Source organism: Epinephelus lanceolatus, chromosome 13 (assembly GCF_041903045.1).
Source record: "Epinephelus lanceolatus isolate andai-2023 chromosome 13, ASM4190304v1, whole genome shotgun sequence".
In the NCBI taxonomy this organism is placed as follows: domain Eukaryota; kingdom Metazoa; phylum Chordata; class Actinopteri; order Perciformes; family Serranidae; genus Epinephelus; species Epinephelus lanceolatus.
Genome location: NC_135746.1, coordinates 7,855,715 through 7,875,762, shown reverse-complemented (window position 1 = coordinate 7,875,762; position 20,048 = coordinate 7,855,715). Strand labels below are relative to the sequence as shown.

General features: G+C 42.0%; 1 protein-coding gene across 10 annotated transcripts in view; it reads right to left on the bottom strand.

Moving 5' to 3' along the window:
* nrxn3b (neurexin 3b) overlaps nucleotides 1–20,048 on the bottom strand; it is a 435,238-nt gene that overhangs the window by 3,508 nt on the left and 411,682 nt on the right. For 8 of the 10 annotated variants that reach the window (XM_078173689.1, XM_078173690.1, XM_078173684.1 and 5 more), the window contains one exon: nucleotides 12,060–12,138. In XM_078173689.1, coding sequence (XP_078029815.1) covers nucleotides 12,060–12,138 — 79 coding nt within the window. Of the gene's footprint in view, nucleotides 1–1,454; nucleotides 1,940–12,059; nucleotides 12,139–20,048 lie in introns of those variants that run through there. The other 2 variants (XM_078173691.1, XM_078173692.1) reach the window with 1 other exon arrangement.

The following is a 20,048-nucleotide window of genomic DNA, read 5'->3' as shown; positions in this document are numbered from 1 at the left end:
CCATGCAGAACATTGCATTGTAACAAGATAATCAATGTTAGTCACGTCATCTGTCAGTGGTGTTAATGTTACAGCTGACTGGTGTATATTCGTAATTCACTACGGTTGTATATAATGTAAATCATGTGATTTATGTGCAGTGCCACACAAATCGTGGCCCTATATTTAGTCCTATCTGATAATGCTGCATATTTCTCCACATAAATAACTAGTTCAGGCTTTTAAGAGGCTTGTTTCATTTATCTTCAAGTGCAAATCCTTTTTAGTCCCTTCAAAAAACTGAGCACTAAAAGATGCGCTCTGTGGATAAAAAGAAGCAGAGGGTATTAGCATTTGTTTGCAATTCAAGTGCAAGCCAGTGGGCCTGAAAGCAAGTTAACTAAGTCTGAAATGAGAAACTGTTTGTAAGGTGTTTCATATAGCTGCTGAGAGAGGCGCTTTTTAACCCCGTTGACCTACACGGGCAAACAAATAGTAACAACCGAAAAATGACAGAGGAGGAAAAAAGAGGAAAAAAAAGGCAGTGTTTTTGGATTGGTGTGCTCCAAAGTCCAAAAAACACATTACCTGGAGCCTCTTAAAAACCTGACTGGCACTTTAGGTCTATCAGAGGGTCACACGCTGATTTATAAAAGAGATCTGTCCCTGAAAAAAACAGTCACCACTCACGAGGAACAGCATTAGTGGGCTCCCCTAGCCTCTTGCCTTTTGACCCCTACAGTTACCACGATGGCACAAAGTCACCGGGCAGTTCAATCACACCTGAATGTTTGCTGATTTGGACTTTTCAGTGGGAGAATCTCGCTTTTAACAGCTCGTGTTCTCCGCTTTAGAGTATGAAATGACTATAATATTCATAAGAGTGTAGCCGGGGTGTTTAAAAATATTCCACTCATTCTGATAAATCCATTTGGGAACACTTGCATGCTTTATTGGTTCAACCTGTTGTTGGACGACTACAAAGACTTTTTGAAACATTCAGATGTCTATTGAAGCTGCTTATCCTCTTGCCAAAGTGGCTTCTTTGTACATTGCAAAGGCTCACAAACAGGGCACTATAAAGAGATGCAAACCTTTTTGGAACAATAAAGAAAAGAAAAGAACACAACGGAAATCAAGGAAACTGAAAATAATAATTAAGGCATTGCAAAAAGAGTTCAGAGTTAGAGCAAACATTGTAAAAAAAACATTCACAAAGTAAAGCCACAGATAGAGCTATCAAGAAAGGGATTAGTAATAAGTAAGTAGAAAAAACAGGTAAAAACAAAGTCAGCTCGGAAAATCATAAAAGCCTACGAAAAAATAAAAAATAAAAAAACAGTTTTCAAAGGAAGAAAGCATACCATCAGTTTTGTCAACTTACATCAACAAATTGCCCGCATGATTTTGGCAGGAAGAAAAAAAAATTTACAAAAGAAAGTTGTGTAAGAATGCCTTTGGACAAGTTAGGTTAGTTTCTTTTTAGCAGTTTCTGATTAATTAGTATATATTTCTCTTTTTAGACAGGATGGTACAGGGAGGCAACAACACATACATCCACACATCATGACATGAAAAATAATCTTCACCATTCTGTTCAGGATATCTTTTTTTATTCTTTTAATAAGTCATTTAATTTTTGTATAAAAAGAAAACTGTATATCTATAATTCTTGCTTTGATAGATAAGTCTCTTCATAAATATCTACAGCCTGATTAGATGACTCTTTTACTTTTTTTTTTTTTTTTGCTCGACTTTAACCTTAGTAATGAACAAATGGATGACTGTACATATCTTAGAATCTCTACGTAAAGGGTTCGGGAGGAGGGAGTGTGAGACGGGGGTGGGACCTATGAACATACTAGGAAGGAAATGACATAGATGGGGGTGAACGTGTACATCAGTTGCCATGTCCATGTAAAGGCGGCACGAAGCGGTCGGGCGGCATTAGAGCTTTTGGCTGTAAGGAAGGGATGGGGATATACAAACAATGAGCATATACATGCCCATCTACAAAAGAGAACAGCACTCTCAACACTGACAGTTTTACAAACCCTAAGCTGCAACTTCTTTGCCATGCACAAAATTCATTCATTGATTAAATCCAAATTTCAATCAGAGATAGCTATTCAAATGACAGGAAAATATTAGAGATCAGCATAGAAACAGTTTGGAACACTTTTTCACAGATAGTGGTGAGGGTCGACTTTGGAGGTGTCTTCTCTTTTTTCTCTATGACACACGTGAATTTTGAAATCCCAAATGCAGCTGCGCGGTTTTGAAGCCCAATCTTAACAAATAACCTCCTGTTGCTTATGAAATGAACTCATAGAGAAAAGAGGAAGTCTCATTCTAATTAGGGACAAAATCATCAAAACATTGTCAATAGTGATTCTTAGCAAATTAGCAGTTAAAATTTGAACATTTTCAGAAAAGAAACATAGATACACATATATGTGTTTGAACATATATGTACAAAGAAAGACAAAAATAAAATAAAAACAACAGATTAGCAAGCAAGAAAGAAAGGCATTAAAATTTCTCACACTATCAAAGATGAACAACCAGAAAGCACACACTGAGGCAGACAAAGAGGAGGGGGACAGTTTATAGGCAAAGTGTCACCACCTTCATTTAACTAATAATAAAGACTTTATTATTAGTTACTTATACATTTCTCTTGTTAGTAGTTTTTAAAACACAGGACAGGGCGTGCAATCTGGATGTACGTCAGAGAAAGAGAGGTCAATCAGACATGGTTTTATTTTGGATTTTAGTTCCACTATAAGAAGTCGGGTTAATGCATGCTTAAGTAAGTTGCATTTAGGGAGAGTAATATACAATAACAATACAGCAAGCCATGGGACAGGTAAGGGGAGGGGCTTAAGAAGGGGGGGAGGGGGTCAGAGGTCAGTAAAAGGTCACTGCCACCAAGGGCTGTGGGATATTTTGTCAGGCAAAGAAACCATTCATCAGCAGTTAACAGGGGGAGAAGGTGCACCATGGGTGATATATAACCGACATTATGTGGCATTTAGGCCCACCGCAGTCGCTAATTAATCAAGAGGGGGAGTAGAGTGATAATTAATGAGCTAGTTTTTATTAAATGTTTAGATGCTTTGTGTTATGCGCATAACCAACAGCCTTCGTTTGACAGATAAACACCGTGTTGGGAAGGAGTTCCACAAGAGGGCACAGGGTGGCGGGTTTGTTTGTGCCTCTGGTGAATTAAAGGAGATGTGAGAGGCACATTTGTCTGCAGATATCTGGTTTGTCCTCTGGGGGCCGGTTACAGAAACATCATTCATTACCCAAAACTAGGTCTAAGTGTTACTGAGGAAATCCGTCACACTGCGCTGACTGTGTTTTATCAACACTGACGTCTTAAAGAGGGACCCATTTCCTATATTGTGTGTCTTATATATTGTGTTACAATGAAGGATGTTCATATTAAACAGGACCAAAGTTTCAGCTAATTAGGTAAAGGTATGTAGAAATAATTGCTAGCAAAACCTCAGGCTTCTTTCTGTTCTGAACTGTTTGCAACAGATTTTTCTACTCTGGCTACAGTATGGTGTCACAGTGTGCCAGATTTTTTTCATATGGTCATCTGCTCTAGGCACGCCACTGCACGCATTTACATTAAGGAGCCTACACTGCTACATAAAGCTGCATGGTAATGTCAAGGAAACATGTTATCTTGGTTGCAGATGTTACAAATTTCTCCCTGATTTCAGATCATATTCTTGCTGCAACATGTGCACTTATGTTTAGAGGTGATTTTTCAAAGTAAAAAGTGCCGCTGTCTCAGTTACAGACATTCCCCTGGCTGCATGTACACTACTACATGTAGCTACATGCTAATATCAAGGAAACATGTCATCTCGGTTGCAGATGCTGTTAATTTCTCCCTGATTTTGGATCAGATCATACTGCTGTTGGAACATGTCCGATTATGTTAAGAAGCTTTTATTGTTGATTTCTCACAGTAGAAAGTGTCATTATACTCTGTCAGTCATTCACCCAGCTGAAAGTACACTGCTACATGTAGCTACATGCTAACATTAGGGAAACATGTAATCTTGATTGCTGTTGTTTGGTCCCTGATTTCAGATGATATGCTGCTGAAACATGTCAGTTGTGTTTAGTAGCATTTGTTGGTCATTTTTCAGGGTAAAAAGTGCAGCTATTCTCCATTACAGTCACTCTCTGGCATGTAGCTACATGCTAACGTCAGGGGAAAATGTAATCTTGTTTGTCTATGTTGTTAATTTCTCCCTGATTTTGGATCATATTCCTGCTGGAACATGTCCGATTGGGATTTTTCACAGTAGAAAATGACGCTATTCTCTGTCACAGTCATTCCCCCGGCGTGTAGCTACATGTAGCAGTGAACTTGCTACATGTAGCTACATCTTAACTTCAGGGAATCATTTAAACTTGGTTGCTGATGTTTCTCCCTGATTTCAGATTATATTTCTGCTGGAATGTTTCCTGTTGTGTTTAGAAGCATTTACTGGTCTTTTTTCCTGGTAAAAAGTGCAGCTATTCTCTGTTACAGTCATTCCCCCAGCTGCAGCAATGGTGCAGAGACACTGAGATACAGAATACCCGCAAAATACAGACTAGTCAGAGCAGACTGGGATTTTTTCGGAGGGGGGGTTTGAAGAGACAGGCACTAAAATGGAGCCTTCTCGAATACAGGTGTTCCAGCACAGAGAGGAAGAGGAAAACAAAGTGTTTCTTGACAATTAAAGCATGTAAACATGTCCTAGAGGAAACCCAAAATACAATTATGAACCTGAAAATGAGCATAACAGGTCCTCTTTAAATGTAAATTTCCTGCTTGTCTATCCATGCTCCACAGACTGCACTAATGTCTGACATGATATTGCGTGGCTGTGTACTGTATGACTGTAGTGTGTCTCTTCAGCTAACAGCTGCTGCTCTTGTCGCATAGCTGTGATAATATTCCAATAACAGAGCCAAACTCCTCACCTTGTTAAATAAACATTACCAGCCCAGAGTAAGTGATTTCATCCCAGGCTTTATTTATCCAACTCTGCCCTTGTTGTCTCGGCCTTGTTTGCATCCTTTCACTCCGTTCTTGGCTAACAGCTTTCGGCAACTGTTAGCTTTGCGCTGTATCAACAAAACACTCAGATGGGAGGGGAACCGCTGCAGTCAAGGGTCTCTAGTAAAGTCAGTGCGGAGGACCTTGATGTTGTGGTAAACACTTTAATCCTGTGTAAGCTCTTGCACAAGCGTTGCACATCTTGCTGCATTTCTGAAGCAGACAAACACTGCGGTTTCTAATAGGTTTGCTAAACCAGACTGCGTTTGTTTTTCCCGCACTCGTCAAGATGGATGAGATTTTAGTCTAAGCCTCTGCCTCCCCGGAAAATAATTCTCCACTCTGTCAGACCTACAGCCATTTTCTCTGTTTTTTGTCTTTTTAACCAAAAGGAAGTCAGGACTTCAGATTAATAAGTGTTTCTTTGCGGCGGTGCCCACTGACTAGCCTGTGCATCACTGAGAAAAACTGATCCTATCTTTATAAAACACAAAAACGAGAGCATGAAACAAACTGAATTCTCCACATATCCTGCTTTTCATCATTCCTGGTGAAAAAAGACTATCTGCGGCGTGCCTCTGCTGGCTTATGAAGAGGAATTAAGTAAATGTAGTTATTTCTAAATGGCTGATTGACTGACTACCTCAGCAGCTTGGAGGCTACAGATGCAGAAATCTCACAGCAGCACTTTCTCTTCTCTTCCCTCCACTCCCTCTCTCTCTTTTCCCTCTCTTCTCTCTCCTGGCCTGATCTCCGTGTCCATCCAGCGTTTGCTGAGGCTTCCGAATGGAGATGAATCCTGACGGTGTGTCAGGGATTTGACGACGCTATACCATAAAAGCGGAAAGCTGGTGCACCAGCACCAACCATGGATGAACTGAGTCAATGGGATTTCAACGCTGCAAATTGTGGGTGAGTCAGTGGTTTGGGGCCCTGAAATCTCATTGTGGCTGCGCGCATTGTGCTCAGACACCTGCTGTAGCAGATTCATTCACCTCCACCCACCACAGGTAGGGAGCTGATTACCAGAAAGCCAGCAAAACACAGATTCTCAGTGTGGACACACTTAAAGGGACATGCCAGGGATTATATTGGTGCCCTGTGCGATGGCTGAGCTCTCTAGAAACATGTACGTTAAGAAGTTGAGCACTTGCCACTAAATTATCTTATCTTGCCTGTGCACACCCCTGCTGAGAGAGATGTAATTTCTTACTGATGGACAATTCATTTCCATCCTTAAAGTTGAATGATGTGCTGTTTACAACTCCAGCGAGCGGAGTGGTCTGCCCTGTGAGGATGCATGAACTACCGCCAGCCGGCGCAGGAGCGTCCTGAAGCCACGGCGCATGGCAGATAGCTCTTAATCTGTCATCATGTGGCTGGGCGCAGTCTGGCGTATTAAATTGGCATCTCCAGCAGGCGTGGCGACTCGCCCCTGTCAGCCGGTCGATTTGCTGTACAGCCGTTAGGCTGCACCTCTGCACTCGGCGGACATGTGTCAGCTGAATAACCTTTAAACTGATCTGAGGCCTGTGCTGAAGTGACAGCCGGCCCGATGGGGCTTGACGGAAGCCATAGCCGACGCCACAAGGAAGCTCAGTAATCCATCCCTATCATACTTCATCCTGTACCCCTACACGTGTCGGGGCTCTTAATATACAGCAATGAAGAAATCACACAACACAACATCCATGCTTCCAGCATCGCATTAATGCCAGCCACAGACTCTCCACTTCACCCACCAAGGCCAAAGTGATGAGGAGAGGTCTATAAACATGTTAGACCTGCTTGATCTGTGCTCCACTTCATCAAAGCCTGATAGACTAATGGCACATGCAGGACCATTTACAGCCCTTTTATTAAATACACAATCTTTTCACAATGTGTTTGACCGTCACATAGAATGCAACAGTTAGCCTGTCTGCAGAGATCTGTGGGAGGCTGTCTACTCTAGACAAATGACAGTGTTGTGTTGTTTGTTGAAATAGATTGAAACAACCTACCTGTGTGTCTATGCTCAACATTCTTATAGTGCATGATGGGTGATGGGTGTGATGGACAGGCGCAGAATCCACAGGAGTCTGTGTCCCATCTCATATCAATGTTGGTTTCTCTTAACGATGATGATGAGCTTCCTCTATCCCTAACCCTGGTCTTTTGGCCATCTGGGGGCAGCTTTACAAACCATAAACACTTTCAATGAGCTAAAAGAGGCTAAAAGGCCCTTAACAGCTGAACGAAACTGCAGAGTCAGGTGATAATTCTCTGCGTCACTACGAGCACCACTGACCAAGTGTCTTTTTTAGCCTAAATTTAACCAAACCGTGAACACAGAGGTGGCAAATTAGAATGTGTTCTTTTAGGTCATTTTAGAAAGTATTAAAGGGTAACTGGTATTTTTTAATCTCAGCCCTATTTCCCCATGTTTTTGTGCCTGAGTAACTAATGGAAACAACGATTTTTAAAGCTGGCCCAGTACTGAGCGAAAAGGCTGCAGCCAGCAGCCGTGATTCAGGCTGCAGTGTAACCCCTTGGGGGCAATTATGCACTGCCAATTTACATCCACTAAAAGTGTTTGTTTTTGCCACTGACTAGCTTTAGATTGTTATCCTAAGTGTTGGAAACATTATAAAAAAATATTCCTACAGAGATAAACCCTTTTGTTAAAGCGTAAGATCCTTGTTGTTTTATAAGAAACAGCCTCAAGACCACCATCCCCAAACCCACCAGACTCCATTTAAATAAACGGTAATTTTAGCGTGTAAAAAGCCAAAATATTTTCACATCTAACTGAGTGAATTAAGGGTTCATTTCAACCAAGCCAAAGTTGGTGATTGCTGGAACAGTAGAAAGATGAAACAAGATGGTTTTGAGGTTTTTCTTTAGTTTTTTTTAGAGTTTTATTTTGCTTCTGTTGACTTTAAATGAACTATGGTTTATGATGATAAAATAATGACAAAATTAAATGGAGTCTGGTGGGTTTGGCGATAGCAATTTTGGGGCTGTTTCTGGTTAAACAAAAAGAACTTATTCTCTAACAAAAAGGTCTGTCTCTGTAGGGATCCTTTCCATAATGTTTTCAGACACTTAGAATAACAATCTGAACCTGTCAGCGACAAAAAGAAGCACTTTTAGTAGATGTAAATCGACGGTGCGACTGCAGCCTGTTTCGCCTATCTCTCAATACTGGACCAATTTCAGAAACTGTTGTTCCCATGTGTCACTGAGACATAAAAACATGGGAAAATAGGGTTCAGGTTGAAAAATACCAAAGTTACCCTTTAACCAATAACCTATTATTATATGTCACTTTTTGTTTAAATATATAACTGGCACTAGAACAGTGGAGCCACTGCAATATCTTTCTCATGGCACACATTGAAATGCTGTAGCAGGAAATACACTACTAATAACAACTGTGCTTTTTCTACTATGACAACTCGACATGTCTGCTCTGTCATTCTGTATTTGTGTATCTGTTAGCATTGGCTAGTTCCAGTACAAGTCTGACTTTTTACATGTGCTTGTTATGAGCCTAAATTAAAGTGGTCTTCATCTTCCGGTCTAACGAATATCATGTCCCACAGGATTTACAGCAACTCGTAGGGCACTGTATGTACAAATCAAGCATCCTGATTTACACTTGTGGATTTATGAAAATCATTTGCATCAATTACTAAAATATAATTACATATTAATCACAAAAATTGCTCAGATTACACGGCAATGACAAGCTGCAACTCAGTTAATCACTGTGAAATTAAATCATAAATTGAGCTGACGTGTTTGCTGTTCTCTAAACTGAGTGTCACATACTTTCCATCAGTGATTTCCAGGGTAGTATTTTTTCTTTCACTACCTAGTGGATTCCTGCATACAGTGCTACTTTGATTGTCAGCTGAACTCATAGTGATGCCAACGTGTCCTTATTCAGAGGATTGTCAAGAATATGGCTGCACACTCCTTATTGGCCCTCTTGTGGAACTCACGTGGGATAAAGGGAGAAGGTAAGGTTTAACAGTTTCATTAAACACACAGACAAACACAACCACGAGACGACCACGCACAGCAGACAAAGACAGGCTGTTTGGCAGACACACAGACGGAGCACTGACAGAGACAGCAGGCACAAGCACAAACACTACACGCCTCCGAGGGAGGAGCTGCGGCGGAGAACAGCGGCGGCGCAGAACCGCCGCTGTAGCCCCGAACACACACACACACACACACACACTGACATGTAGTAGAAGCCAGCTGGGGGTTAGCCTGAGACTTATGGGTGGAGAAGAAGCAGCACACAAAATGGATGCCAATCATATCCATGCAGAAGCGGGGGAGTGTGGGGAGAGGATTATAAGTTAGTCTATAGAGCTGCGGTACAGTCCAGTACAGTGTGCATGCCACAAATGCCTTCTACTTGGAGCAACAGATAGAATAGAAAAACAGATATACTTTGTGGCAATAAAAGTCTTTTTATGCCATCTGCATTCAAACAGACATGTATATGCAGAAAGGCTAAAAGAAAGAAGGTGGGTGAGTCGGGATGGAGGGGGGAGGGGTGGGGGTTAACGCTCAGGAGGGGAGACAGGGAGTCATTCTTTCACACACAACTTTCTTGAGACAGAATGGGGTTGCCTGCACAAGGCCAAAAAAAGGATGATGGCAAGAAAAGATTTTGTTGCCGTTCATTTCCCTATGTTGTATCGAAAATGAGGGGAAGGATGTTTCTTTAGAAGCCATATGGCACGAAAAAATAAACACAAACTTGATGAGGAGGAGAACTTTGAATTTTCCAACCACCAAAAGTTCATGCGGCACAAGATGAGGCAAAAACGGGAGGAGTGGCTCTATCCTTGCTTGGAGGATGGACGACGGATGATGAGGAGGACACCAAAGAAAAACAACCAAATAATAATAAAAAAAAAACAAAAAAAAAACAACCACAACAAAACAAGAAAATAAAAACACCCCAGTCAACCCGGCCCGGCCCCAAAGTAAAGCCAAAACAAACCAAAAAAAAGCTCAAATCTTAAGCAACCCAACAGCTGGGTCCAAATCGATACAGAAGAGAGATGTTCATATGTGCATCACAAACAAAATGCAACAGAAAAGAAACCAACATCATGTCATGCAACTGTTCATACGACTGGAAGCGGGGCAAGGAATGAGGATATGAATTTCTGTGTCAACATGGTGAAATGTACAGTATGTATGAGTGTGTATGACTACATATGTTGCCACTATATGAGGGGAGGGTACCATGTTAGTAAAAACTTAACTTAACTCTACGCTTTGTTGCACTTCCACTTTTGAGACGACTTGGGTTTGAGGTTTTAATAGTCTGCGGAAACGAATAAAACAACACACGCGAGGTGCAAAAAAATGTGTCCATTCAATTTCAATAATCTCTGAGTTAAGAGAGCAGCTTGTGCTTATAGATAAAGAACCTAAATACTGCACGGAGGCACGGAGAAAATGGCTTTCTCTCCACATTAAAAGCCACGAGTGCGAGGACCTAAATGTGGTCATAATTTCAAGGAAACAAACGCTATTACGGCGCGATAAGGCCTCAAAGTAAATGAGGTCCTTTCACAGATTGGAGGAAATTTACTGGCAGAATATCTACTGAAGTACACGGAGAGACCTCATTCCCCAGAAAGATAAATAAATGACCGATTATCTGTTGTGCTCGCCGAGCAGAGATAACAAAGTGAAAGGGCAATGCATTGTTTCAATTTGGGCTTATTATTAGCAGTGCAAAGTGGACATATGCTTGGTGCTATGCTAAGCCGTATTTAGCCAGATTAACGTGGCATCAATTAGTCTGCTGTGATGGCGTTTTGAAGGACAGTGAAGCAATCAAATAGCCTGAGCTGTTAATGAGTGCCTGAGGGGAAAGGCTTTTTTACACACTGAGCCAGTTTCGATAAAGCTCACACTCTCCTGGTTTATGCCGCACTATTAGGATATATGCCAGCTGCCCCTGGGCACGAGCGTGATTGACAGTCGCTTATTCAAAAGTCGTCCAAACCCAAGTTGCCTCAAAATAACCACTCCTTTTAAATCTGCGGTTTTATTTCCAGCTCTGATTTCATTTTCAAACTCCACTGAGTGAATGTCTTATCACTTTGATCTAATCACAAAGTGATATGTGTGTGTTTGTGTGTTTATGTGTGCTATGTGTGTGTGTGTGTGTGTGTGTGTGTGTGAAGGGAGGAGGGAAGAGAGACGATGCGCACAGAAATTCGAGGATATCTGTTCTCTATTAGAATGTTTCAGGTAAGGCAAGCCTCCGACGAAGGAAAACAGAGGTACAAACGAGAAGAAGAAGAAGGAAGGTGAAGGGAGGAAGAGGCTCTGTTGCAGTTAGTCTGCTACATATCACAGTATCTATGCTGAAAGCATCTTTGTTCTCGAAAGAATCTCAAAATGTATCCTCTGTCAAGAGAGACGCACACACACACACAGCAAGAGGAAATCAACCAGTACAGGACAGATACATTTTGAAGCATCAGTGCGGGCGACATGAGGCTTGATACTAATTTCGTACTTTGTTGAGTAAAGTTTTGCTCTCGACTGAATGCTGAGAGAACAAAATTAGTATCAACGCTTCGTCATGTCTGCAGCCTGGGCCCCATAGCTAAGTGTAACTTGTTTTAGAGATGAAAGGTGTGAGCTTTGACTAGAGCTGACCATAAGATGTATGTATTTACAGTTAACTTCCTGCAGAGAGCATGCTCAGGATATGGGAACTGGATTCTTACTGCTTTCATCCATCTCCAAAGAGTTCTTTAAACTTTAGATATACACTGAGAACCCCTCGCACTAGTGCGTATTTCTCACAGTGGCTACTTTTCAGAGGGCTTTTTTTTTTTTTTTTAAGTTACACTTGAAGCTCCCATGGGACATGATGCTAAGAGGAGAGGCTCCTCGGTAGCAAATCAAAGAAAGATAAGGAGAAAAAGACCAGGTTCAGAGCAAGCACAACTTGACACACCCATCCCACCTGCATGTCCCGAGTCGCACTCCTCCAGGTCCTCGTCGTCGCTGGAGCACTCCGCCGATGAAACAATGTCATCTGTCGTCTGCGGGAGAAAGAGACACGTTCAAACACACACACAGGAAAATGTGGTTAGGCCCGGGGCAGTACGGCGAGTCCTCAACTTGTGCGCAGCCATTCCATTCAAGGATATCTCTGCACACACAGACCTCTCCGCCTGTCCTTCGGCTTCCATATATCACTTGGAGTCAATCATATTTCACAGTGTTTATCATTCTTCACTTTATGTGCTTTCCACCTCCGCAGATAATTGTTTTCCTTCACCCTCCGCACTCTGCCTCCGATTATTTATCGCCTCTCTCCTCCTCTGTCGTCCACAATCAATGGCCCCACCAAGCCCTCACAGATCAACACTGTCCCGGCTTCTGATTTGTGCTAAAGGGTGCAGAAGCAGGGAGGGAGGGAGGGAGGGATGGGGCGGCAGACTTGCTAGCTACACCCAGACCGGGGATGGATTATCTGCACCTTCCAGTTCCCACAATTCTGATTTATCCCATCTCCCCCCACCCCTTCCCTTCTTTCGGGTCGACCCATGGAGGACAGAGGGGGAGGAAGTTGTATTTCAGCGGCGGTGTGCTGGGCAGCCGGCGTTTATTAGAATGAATCAGTAGGGCGATAAAATAAGACCTGTCACCGAGCAGGGTTATGAAATCAGAGTGCTGATTGAGTTTTCCAGTCCTGGCCGAGGGTGTGGGGCTCTAAATATCATTGAGTTTGACAGACTAATGAAACGCGCCCCCATGCTTGTGCTGCTGCTGCTTTCTACGGGGCCCAGAGAAAGCTGTCCGCCTCTACCGTATGCATACACACTCACGCTCATGTTTAACACGTATGTCTACCAAACCTCACAGAGGGAAAGTGGAGTTTTCAGAGCACATTCCTAATGCGTAGTGTTATTATGCGTGATGGACTGTGCCATTTTCTGTATCAGTACATTTGATAATGTGCTAATGCATGTTTGTCCTGGTATGCATAATGTACCACATTATGTACTGTACTCTGGCACGAGGAGGCAAAAAACGAAGCAAGAGGGGAGGCTCTAAACTAAATTGCTGTAAAATATGGCCCCTTGGTAAACATGACTATTTATTGAAGCCACATTACAGGCGTAAAAGTCTTGGTTATTGCTGAAAGAGGGTTATTGCTTGTTATTATGATAGCGGCAGATGTGGGAGGCAGGGACACTGACAGAGAGAGGGAGATGAAAAACCAGAGCCACTTCAAAGTCTGTTCCAGCAATTTCAGCCCCGAGACCATCTCACCATAACCCAGCATCAACTGAAAACACTGCCTTTCTCTTGTCCATTCATGCAGCATCTCTCTGCAGCTGATGCCGACAGCATCTCAGTGCAGAGCAAATATTTTCACTGCCTGGGATGCAGCAGCTTAGCAGAGTCTCACACACCAATCTACATGAATTAAATTCAAAATTTAGCTGAAAAGATGATCCTTTATTATTATTTTAGAAAGCTGTTTCTTTCAATTACATAAATATTTGGGAACAGCCTGCTACAAAGAATCTACAGCCTATGAGATTTGCTCTTAAGCACATTTTCAGACCTACACTTCATCATCTACATTTAACATGACACTGTCATGTCTGTATAAGCACCCAAGGTGATTTTCTGTAACTGTTGCTATGGCAGTCTGAGTAGGCCAGAACTTGTTACACGTCAAATCCTGCAGTTCCTCTAATGGCCACTTGAGGCTGGCTCCAAAAGCGAGTCAATCCCCATAGACCCCCATGTTAAAATGTTAAAAGACAGACTATCTGCAAGGCATCGCTACCGGTCACTGCAGTCTGTGAGTCTTCTAATCCACCCACCCCTCGTCCCCCCACAGCTCCAACCTCTCATCCAAATATGGTCACTTCTAGCTCCAAAAACAACAAGATGGCGACGGCCGAAACACCGAACTCGAGCCCTCAAACTGGCAGTCTATAAACAAATGAGTGACGTCACGGAAGCTACGTCCATTATTTATACAGTTTATTTTCCAGTCCGAGCTGCAACCTCCAGGGCTGAAAAATGAAGCCAACACATAAGTGTCAAAAACTGCACTTCTTCGAATGGCCACTTGAGGCTGGCTCCAAGAGTGAGTCAACCCCCATAGACCCCCATGTTAAAATGCCCAACTTTAAAGCAGAAATAAACATGTTTACAGTCTGGGACAAAAACCAGTTTAGGTCTCTGTAGCTAATTTCAACATTCATGACAACTGTACAGGGTGAGAATTTTGATATAAATCACCCATTCAAATGTTATTAAGGTTTAAAGCTAAGCATAATCAAGACTGCTTTGAGGGACCGGCTGTCAGCAGATAGTGTCCTTGGCTTCTCAGTCAGATTCATTCCTTGCTTCTCCATCGTGCCACCCTCTTGCCCAAATATGGTCACCTCTGGCTCCAAAAAACCAAGATGGCGATGGCTGAAATACCGAACTCAAGGCTTCAAAATGGTCCACAAACCAACGGGCGACGTCTCGGTTGCTACATCAATTATTTTTACAGTCTATGGGCCAGCGTTACATGGGTCAAATTTAAATTGAATTACATCACATTCAGCATGTTCACATGCAGATCGGTAACAATTCTCCAGAATTTTGATTTCCTAAACATTATGAAATGTAATTGGGGTAGGGAATTTGAAAAACCCTAAAGGTATACTACGCAGGAAGTGGACTCCAAGTGCACGCTGTGTGGGTATGCGCCAATAAACATCCCAAACACTCATAATAAGAAGAAATCAGAAATGAAAAGTCTTTGCAGATAAATACACCACCACACATCTCATCCTGCTTACTATACCTTTAACTCACACGTTACTGCAGTGTATGTAAATGCATGGATTGGCGTAAAGGCTGCAGCAGCGCATGGTTACAGTAAGTGCACAAAGACAGATATTAAGACATCTTGTCTTTATCTCGGCCTTCTTAAGAGCACTGTAATAAATTTGTAATGTCTATCATTCCTCATGCATAAAGAAAATAAAACCCCATGAATAAACCATGAAATACTCTAATGAGATATTTAAGTTGTAGAGATTCTTCTCATGTCACATCAGTCTGTAAAAATTAGCTTTCATTTATTTTATATACTGTATCCCCCCTGCGGTGCGGTGCGGGGCAACAGAGGGGAATAAAAAATCCTGGGAAAACTGCTGTAATCATCAGACCATCAGTCTCCTCGAATGCTTACAATATTAATGCAGCAGAAAGGATTTGAACGAGAGACACAACTGAATACTTTATGCTTTGACTGTGATCTGAGGGCTAAAAACAGGCAGCAGAATTTTATAGTTTAAAAACTTATAACATTTATTAGGTCAGTGGCTCCCTTTTAGTCTGAAGTCCCTTGCAGCTCTATCAGGTACCTCTTCATCGACACACATCATGCTCCACATGTGCTCCTTTGAAGTGATTTTAAAATGGCTGTAATTTGATATTAATTGCATAAAGGTGGATATTGTTGGGGCACATCTGCTGCTTAGGAGTCAACTTATTAAGAGCAGTGTCCTCGGTTGTTCAAGACCAGCCGGGGAGCCTTGAAGCATCTTTGTCCGCCTTATTTCCTGCTGTCTCTCCGCTGTCTCTAATAAAGGCTTAAATACTCCCCCAAATAATTTTAAATTAATTAAAATACCAGTGTAACAGTATAGAACATTTATTCAACTAAAACCAAAATTTGACGGCCATAAAATACTTTAATAGATAGATGAAAGCAGTAGTGTTTCAAATTCCATGTCTGAAAAGAGCTTTAGTAACATTACTACAAGGATTAACATGATGCTAAGAACGTGTGTGGCAGGCTAGTTAATGTAGGGATGCAACGATTTATCGGCCAAACATCGGTATCAACTGATATTCGCCTTTTGGACCACCATGGGCAATCAGCCATTGGCTATTATTCATCGGCCACGACCATCGGTCATCTGCCATCAGCCATCGGCAATTAGATGGCATTCACCAATGGCAGTGGCTGATGTTTTTTGTTGTTGTTGTGTAGCATCCATTTTGCGCAGGCTAACAATCAAAGTTCAAGACTAGCAGTGTCTCATCATCCCAGGGACAATGGAAAACTTGTCTGGGACGAACAGAGCTCTTCCCCTGGAGGTCTCTGGGACAAAAGGACACAGTGAAGTCTCGACTGAAGCCTCACAGGACAGACTCTACTGTTTCCCTGATAATGTTGCAAGAAACAGATCTGTGTTGACTTTAGCAGGAGGAGAGCTAGTTAACACTAGCTATTAGCAGCCAACGGCTGGAACTAACAGCCAGAGGAGGCTTCACTGAGATGATAATTGTTGAATAATATCTAGAAAACAGATCCCAAGATGGTGCCTATTCATTCCAATAGAGATGCTCATCGGTGCATTAGGCAAATAAGTTTTTAGCTTCTGGGTTTACTTTCTCTGTATGTGGCACACTGAATATATGCATAAGTGTTTTTCATGCCGGCCCATAAAATAAATAAAGGCATTTTAATATTTGTGCAAACTACAGTGTGCCTTGGATCGTTTTTGAAGGAGACTTGGATTTTATAGGTTTTGACTGAAAGTACACTTTACTTAAGCAATGAGACCTTCACAAGATTGAATAAACACAGTGCACCTGGAGTATCCAGAGAAGACCTACTCTTACTGTAGCTATTGTTTTTATATTTGTCTGCTGTTGCTTTTGCTTTATGTTTGCTTTTGAAATGTATTTTCTGCACTGCAATGTTTTATCTTAACGTATTTCTCTTGTAAAGCACATTGAATTGCCTTGTGTATGAATGGTGCTATATAAATAAAATTGCCCTGCCTTGCCTTACTGGCACTTCTACTCCTTTGTCTTTAATATACGTAACCTTCTGTCACATGAAAAACATCTCCTCTCTAATTTCTGTTTTATATTGCTGTGACACCATCAGCACATTTCTCCTTTCCATGACCCAAACTTTATTTTGCAAGATTATATTAGAACACTTCTTTTTTTATTATAAACATCTTATTGATTATTTTTGAAGGAGACTGGTATTTCATATTTTCTGACTGAGAGTATATTTTACTCAGGCAATGAGCCCTTCATAAGATGGAATAAAAAAAGGGTTATATTAAAGGTTGTTTCATACAATCATGATTAAATTTGTGCTCAATCCAAGGTCGTGTGATGAAGGACTGAATTGCTCTAAAATAGTTCAGTTTTTCAATAATTAGGATTTCTTTGTTTCCCGGGCACAAAGGGGGGAAAACAACAGCAACAAAAGAAACATTGGTTTTGGTATAAGCCCAGATTTTGGTGCATCCCTTGTAATAATGGTCATTGTGGGCTTCGAGGTAAAATAGTTTATAATCTCTGAGCTCTCTTGTCTGCTCACAGAGGCTAAAGCCCTGCACAGCATTGCAGAACTTCTGCAATAAAAAAAATCTTAAGAGCTTCATCTTTGAGCCTTTTCATATTAAAGAGGACTGACTGCTTCAGCTCTCATATTGTAAAGGTTGTGTGTAAATGGTAGAAGGACACACTCAGTGTGTTCACTTTGCATTTGATTGAAAATCATCTATGACTCGGAGTAAGAGAACCTCTAATCTAAGCGTCTTTGATTCCACTCTGAGAAATTGAAGAGGGCTTTTCAAGTGTGATGTTTGACATTTGTAGATCCACTCAATGTGCGCCCTGATTCATTTTCATAAACATATGATGTATCTCTGTCACAATAGTTCAGACTGAAGTGCCTCTGATGAAGGGTGCCATTTTTCCGCATTTGGGCTAATGCAGAACCAATGAAGTGACATGCGGCTCACAGTCTTCTCTCAGTCGACCAGAGACGTCGATGATAATGTATAGCATAGATGCTGTTAATGCAAAGGGAGTTCATGGAGCGGAGAAGGCATCGGCTGCATGTGTGTGCAGCGATGGGAGCCTACAGCGGGGTATAGCAAAATGATGCGGTTGGCCAGCGGGACAACAAAAACTGATTTCACAGCTGGGGAAATCCAATTCTCTGTCTAAATCTCCATAACATAGAGTGGGATATATTTTGGCAGCAAAGTGATTTCTCTCTCTTTCTTTTTTTTTTGGTGCAATTATTCTCAACAAACATCCTCATCGTCATTTTTTAGACACTCTGGGTGGTGGGATTTACAGGCTGGTTTGTTGTGTGTGGGAAGCTTTAATATGCATGCACATGCCTTCTACTTCCTGTGTGTGAAGCAAGCGTATAATACACGATGATTTCAGTACATAAAAACTCACAGGCTATGTGCATCATGCCTGATTATCTTGATTACCCTGCCTTCAAGTGATGCTCAAATTCCTAACTCCAAAAACAAACACCACAGCCAAATCAATAGCCAGACTTCATTAAAACAGCATTTACCTCTGACCACTTCAGCACATCAACTGAAAGGATCACACTGGCGATCGATAAAGATAGACAGCCTCCTTGGGAGACAGGTCTCAAAACACACAGCTTTTAGTTTCACAACTGATGGCACTGACACAAGCAAAATGGAGGGTGTGCAAAGATGCTAGGCCGCCTCTGTCTCGACAAAGCTTCTTCTCTGGTGTTTAATCAGGAATTCTGGACTGACTACTGCGAATCAGCCAGCAGCAATGCAGAGACCATTAACAGGCGAAGCTGCAATTACCTCAGCGGCTGAATGGAGTGCATGCTACATCACCAGTCAGGCCTGACCTCAGAGTGAACAAAGAGGCTGTAAGATTGATTAACAATAAACTTGACGCTTGGGAAACCAACACTTCTTTTATTAAAAACTTTTTTACCACGGGGGAAAAAAAGAACACTACGCCTGTCCAGCAGAGATTATATGTTTTATATTACAGTATAAGTGGTGGAGTAGTGTGGAATGAAAGCCAATATCTGTGAGAGGTGAGTTACAGTGTGTGGAGGCTCTGTTTCATTTTTAAAGGATAATTTTACATATTTTCAAGTCCGTCTGAGAGATGATTTCACACACAACCATCTCTAGGGTTTACAGAGGATGGTCCCAAAAAGAGAAAATATCCAGTGAGCCAAAATGCCTTGTTGATGCCAGAGGTCAGAGGAGAATGGCCAGACTGGTTCAAGATGACAGAACGGGAGATTCTCATCATGGATGTGCAGCTGACAAATCTGCAGCAACTGTGTGATGTCATCATGCCAGTATGGACCAAAATCTCTGAGGAATGTTTCCAGCACGTTGTTGAATCTATGACACCAAGAATTAAAAAGGGGGTCCAACCAAGTATACTAGCAAGGTGTACCTAACTGTGCGTTCACGCGATGAGAACGATGGACGCGATGTCATCGCCCGTAACGCGAGTATCGCGTCGCTTGATCACAAATGTCACCTTTTTGATCATCGCTTCATCGATTCAATCGCAATGACGCAACCCTCCTCCCACAATTTTCTTCACCTCCCGCTATTTTCTCGTCAACCATGGCTGAGTTAACTACCGTAGCTGCTCTTTATCTGTTGTGGACATCTGATTTGGATCGGAGACCCAAACGCCGCCGTGTCTGGGTTTTCTATTATGGTCCCGGTAAAAAGGTGACGTTGTGTCATATAGCTCGGTGTACCCACACACAGCCACAATGATTCTTTCCTCCCTTTTTTGAAATGTGCGTCTGACGTAACTACATCAGTGACGTGGTTGGATATCAACGCTGATTGGATGTCGCGGCACAGCGTCACACGATGTCACTTGAAAAGTTCAAATTTTTCAACTTCAAGCGACACACGTGATGAGGCGATGAACGTGTCATTGCTTCATCGCGTCGCTCTTATCGCCTGAAACGCGTCGCCCAAAGCGACATCGCGTGTCATCGCGTCATTTACATTGATTTTGAATGGAAACTTGTGGCGTTCATCGCGTCCATCGCGTTTGGTGTGAACGCACAGTAATAATATTGGATGGAATACTGAGGTAAATGTATGTAAAGGTATTCCCTGTG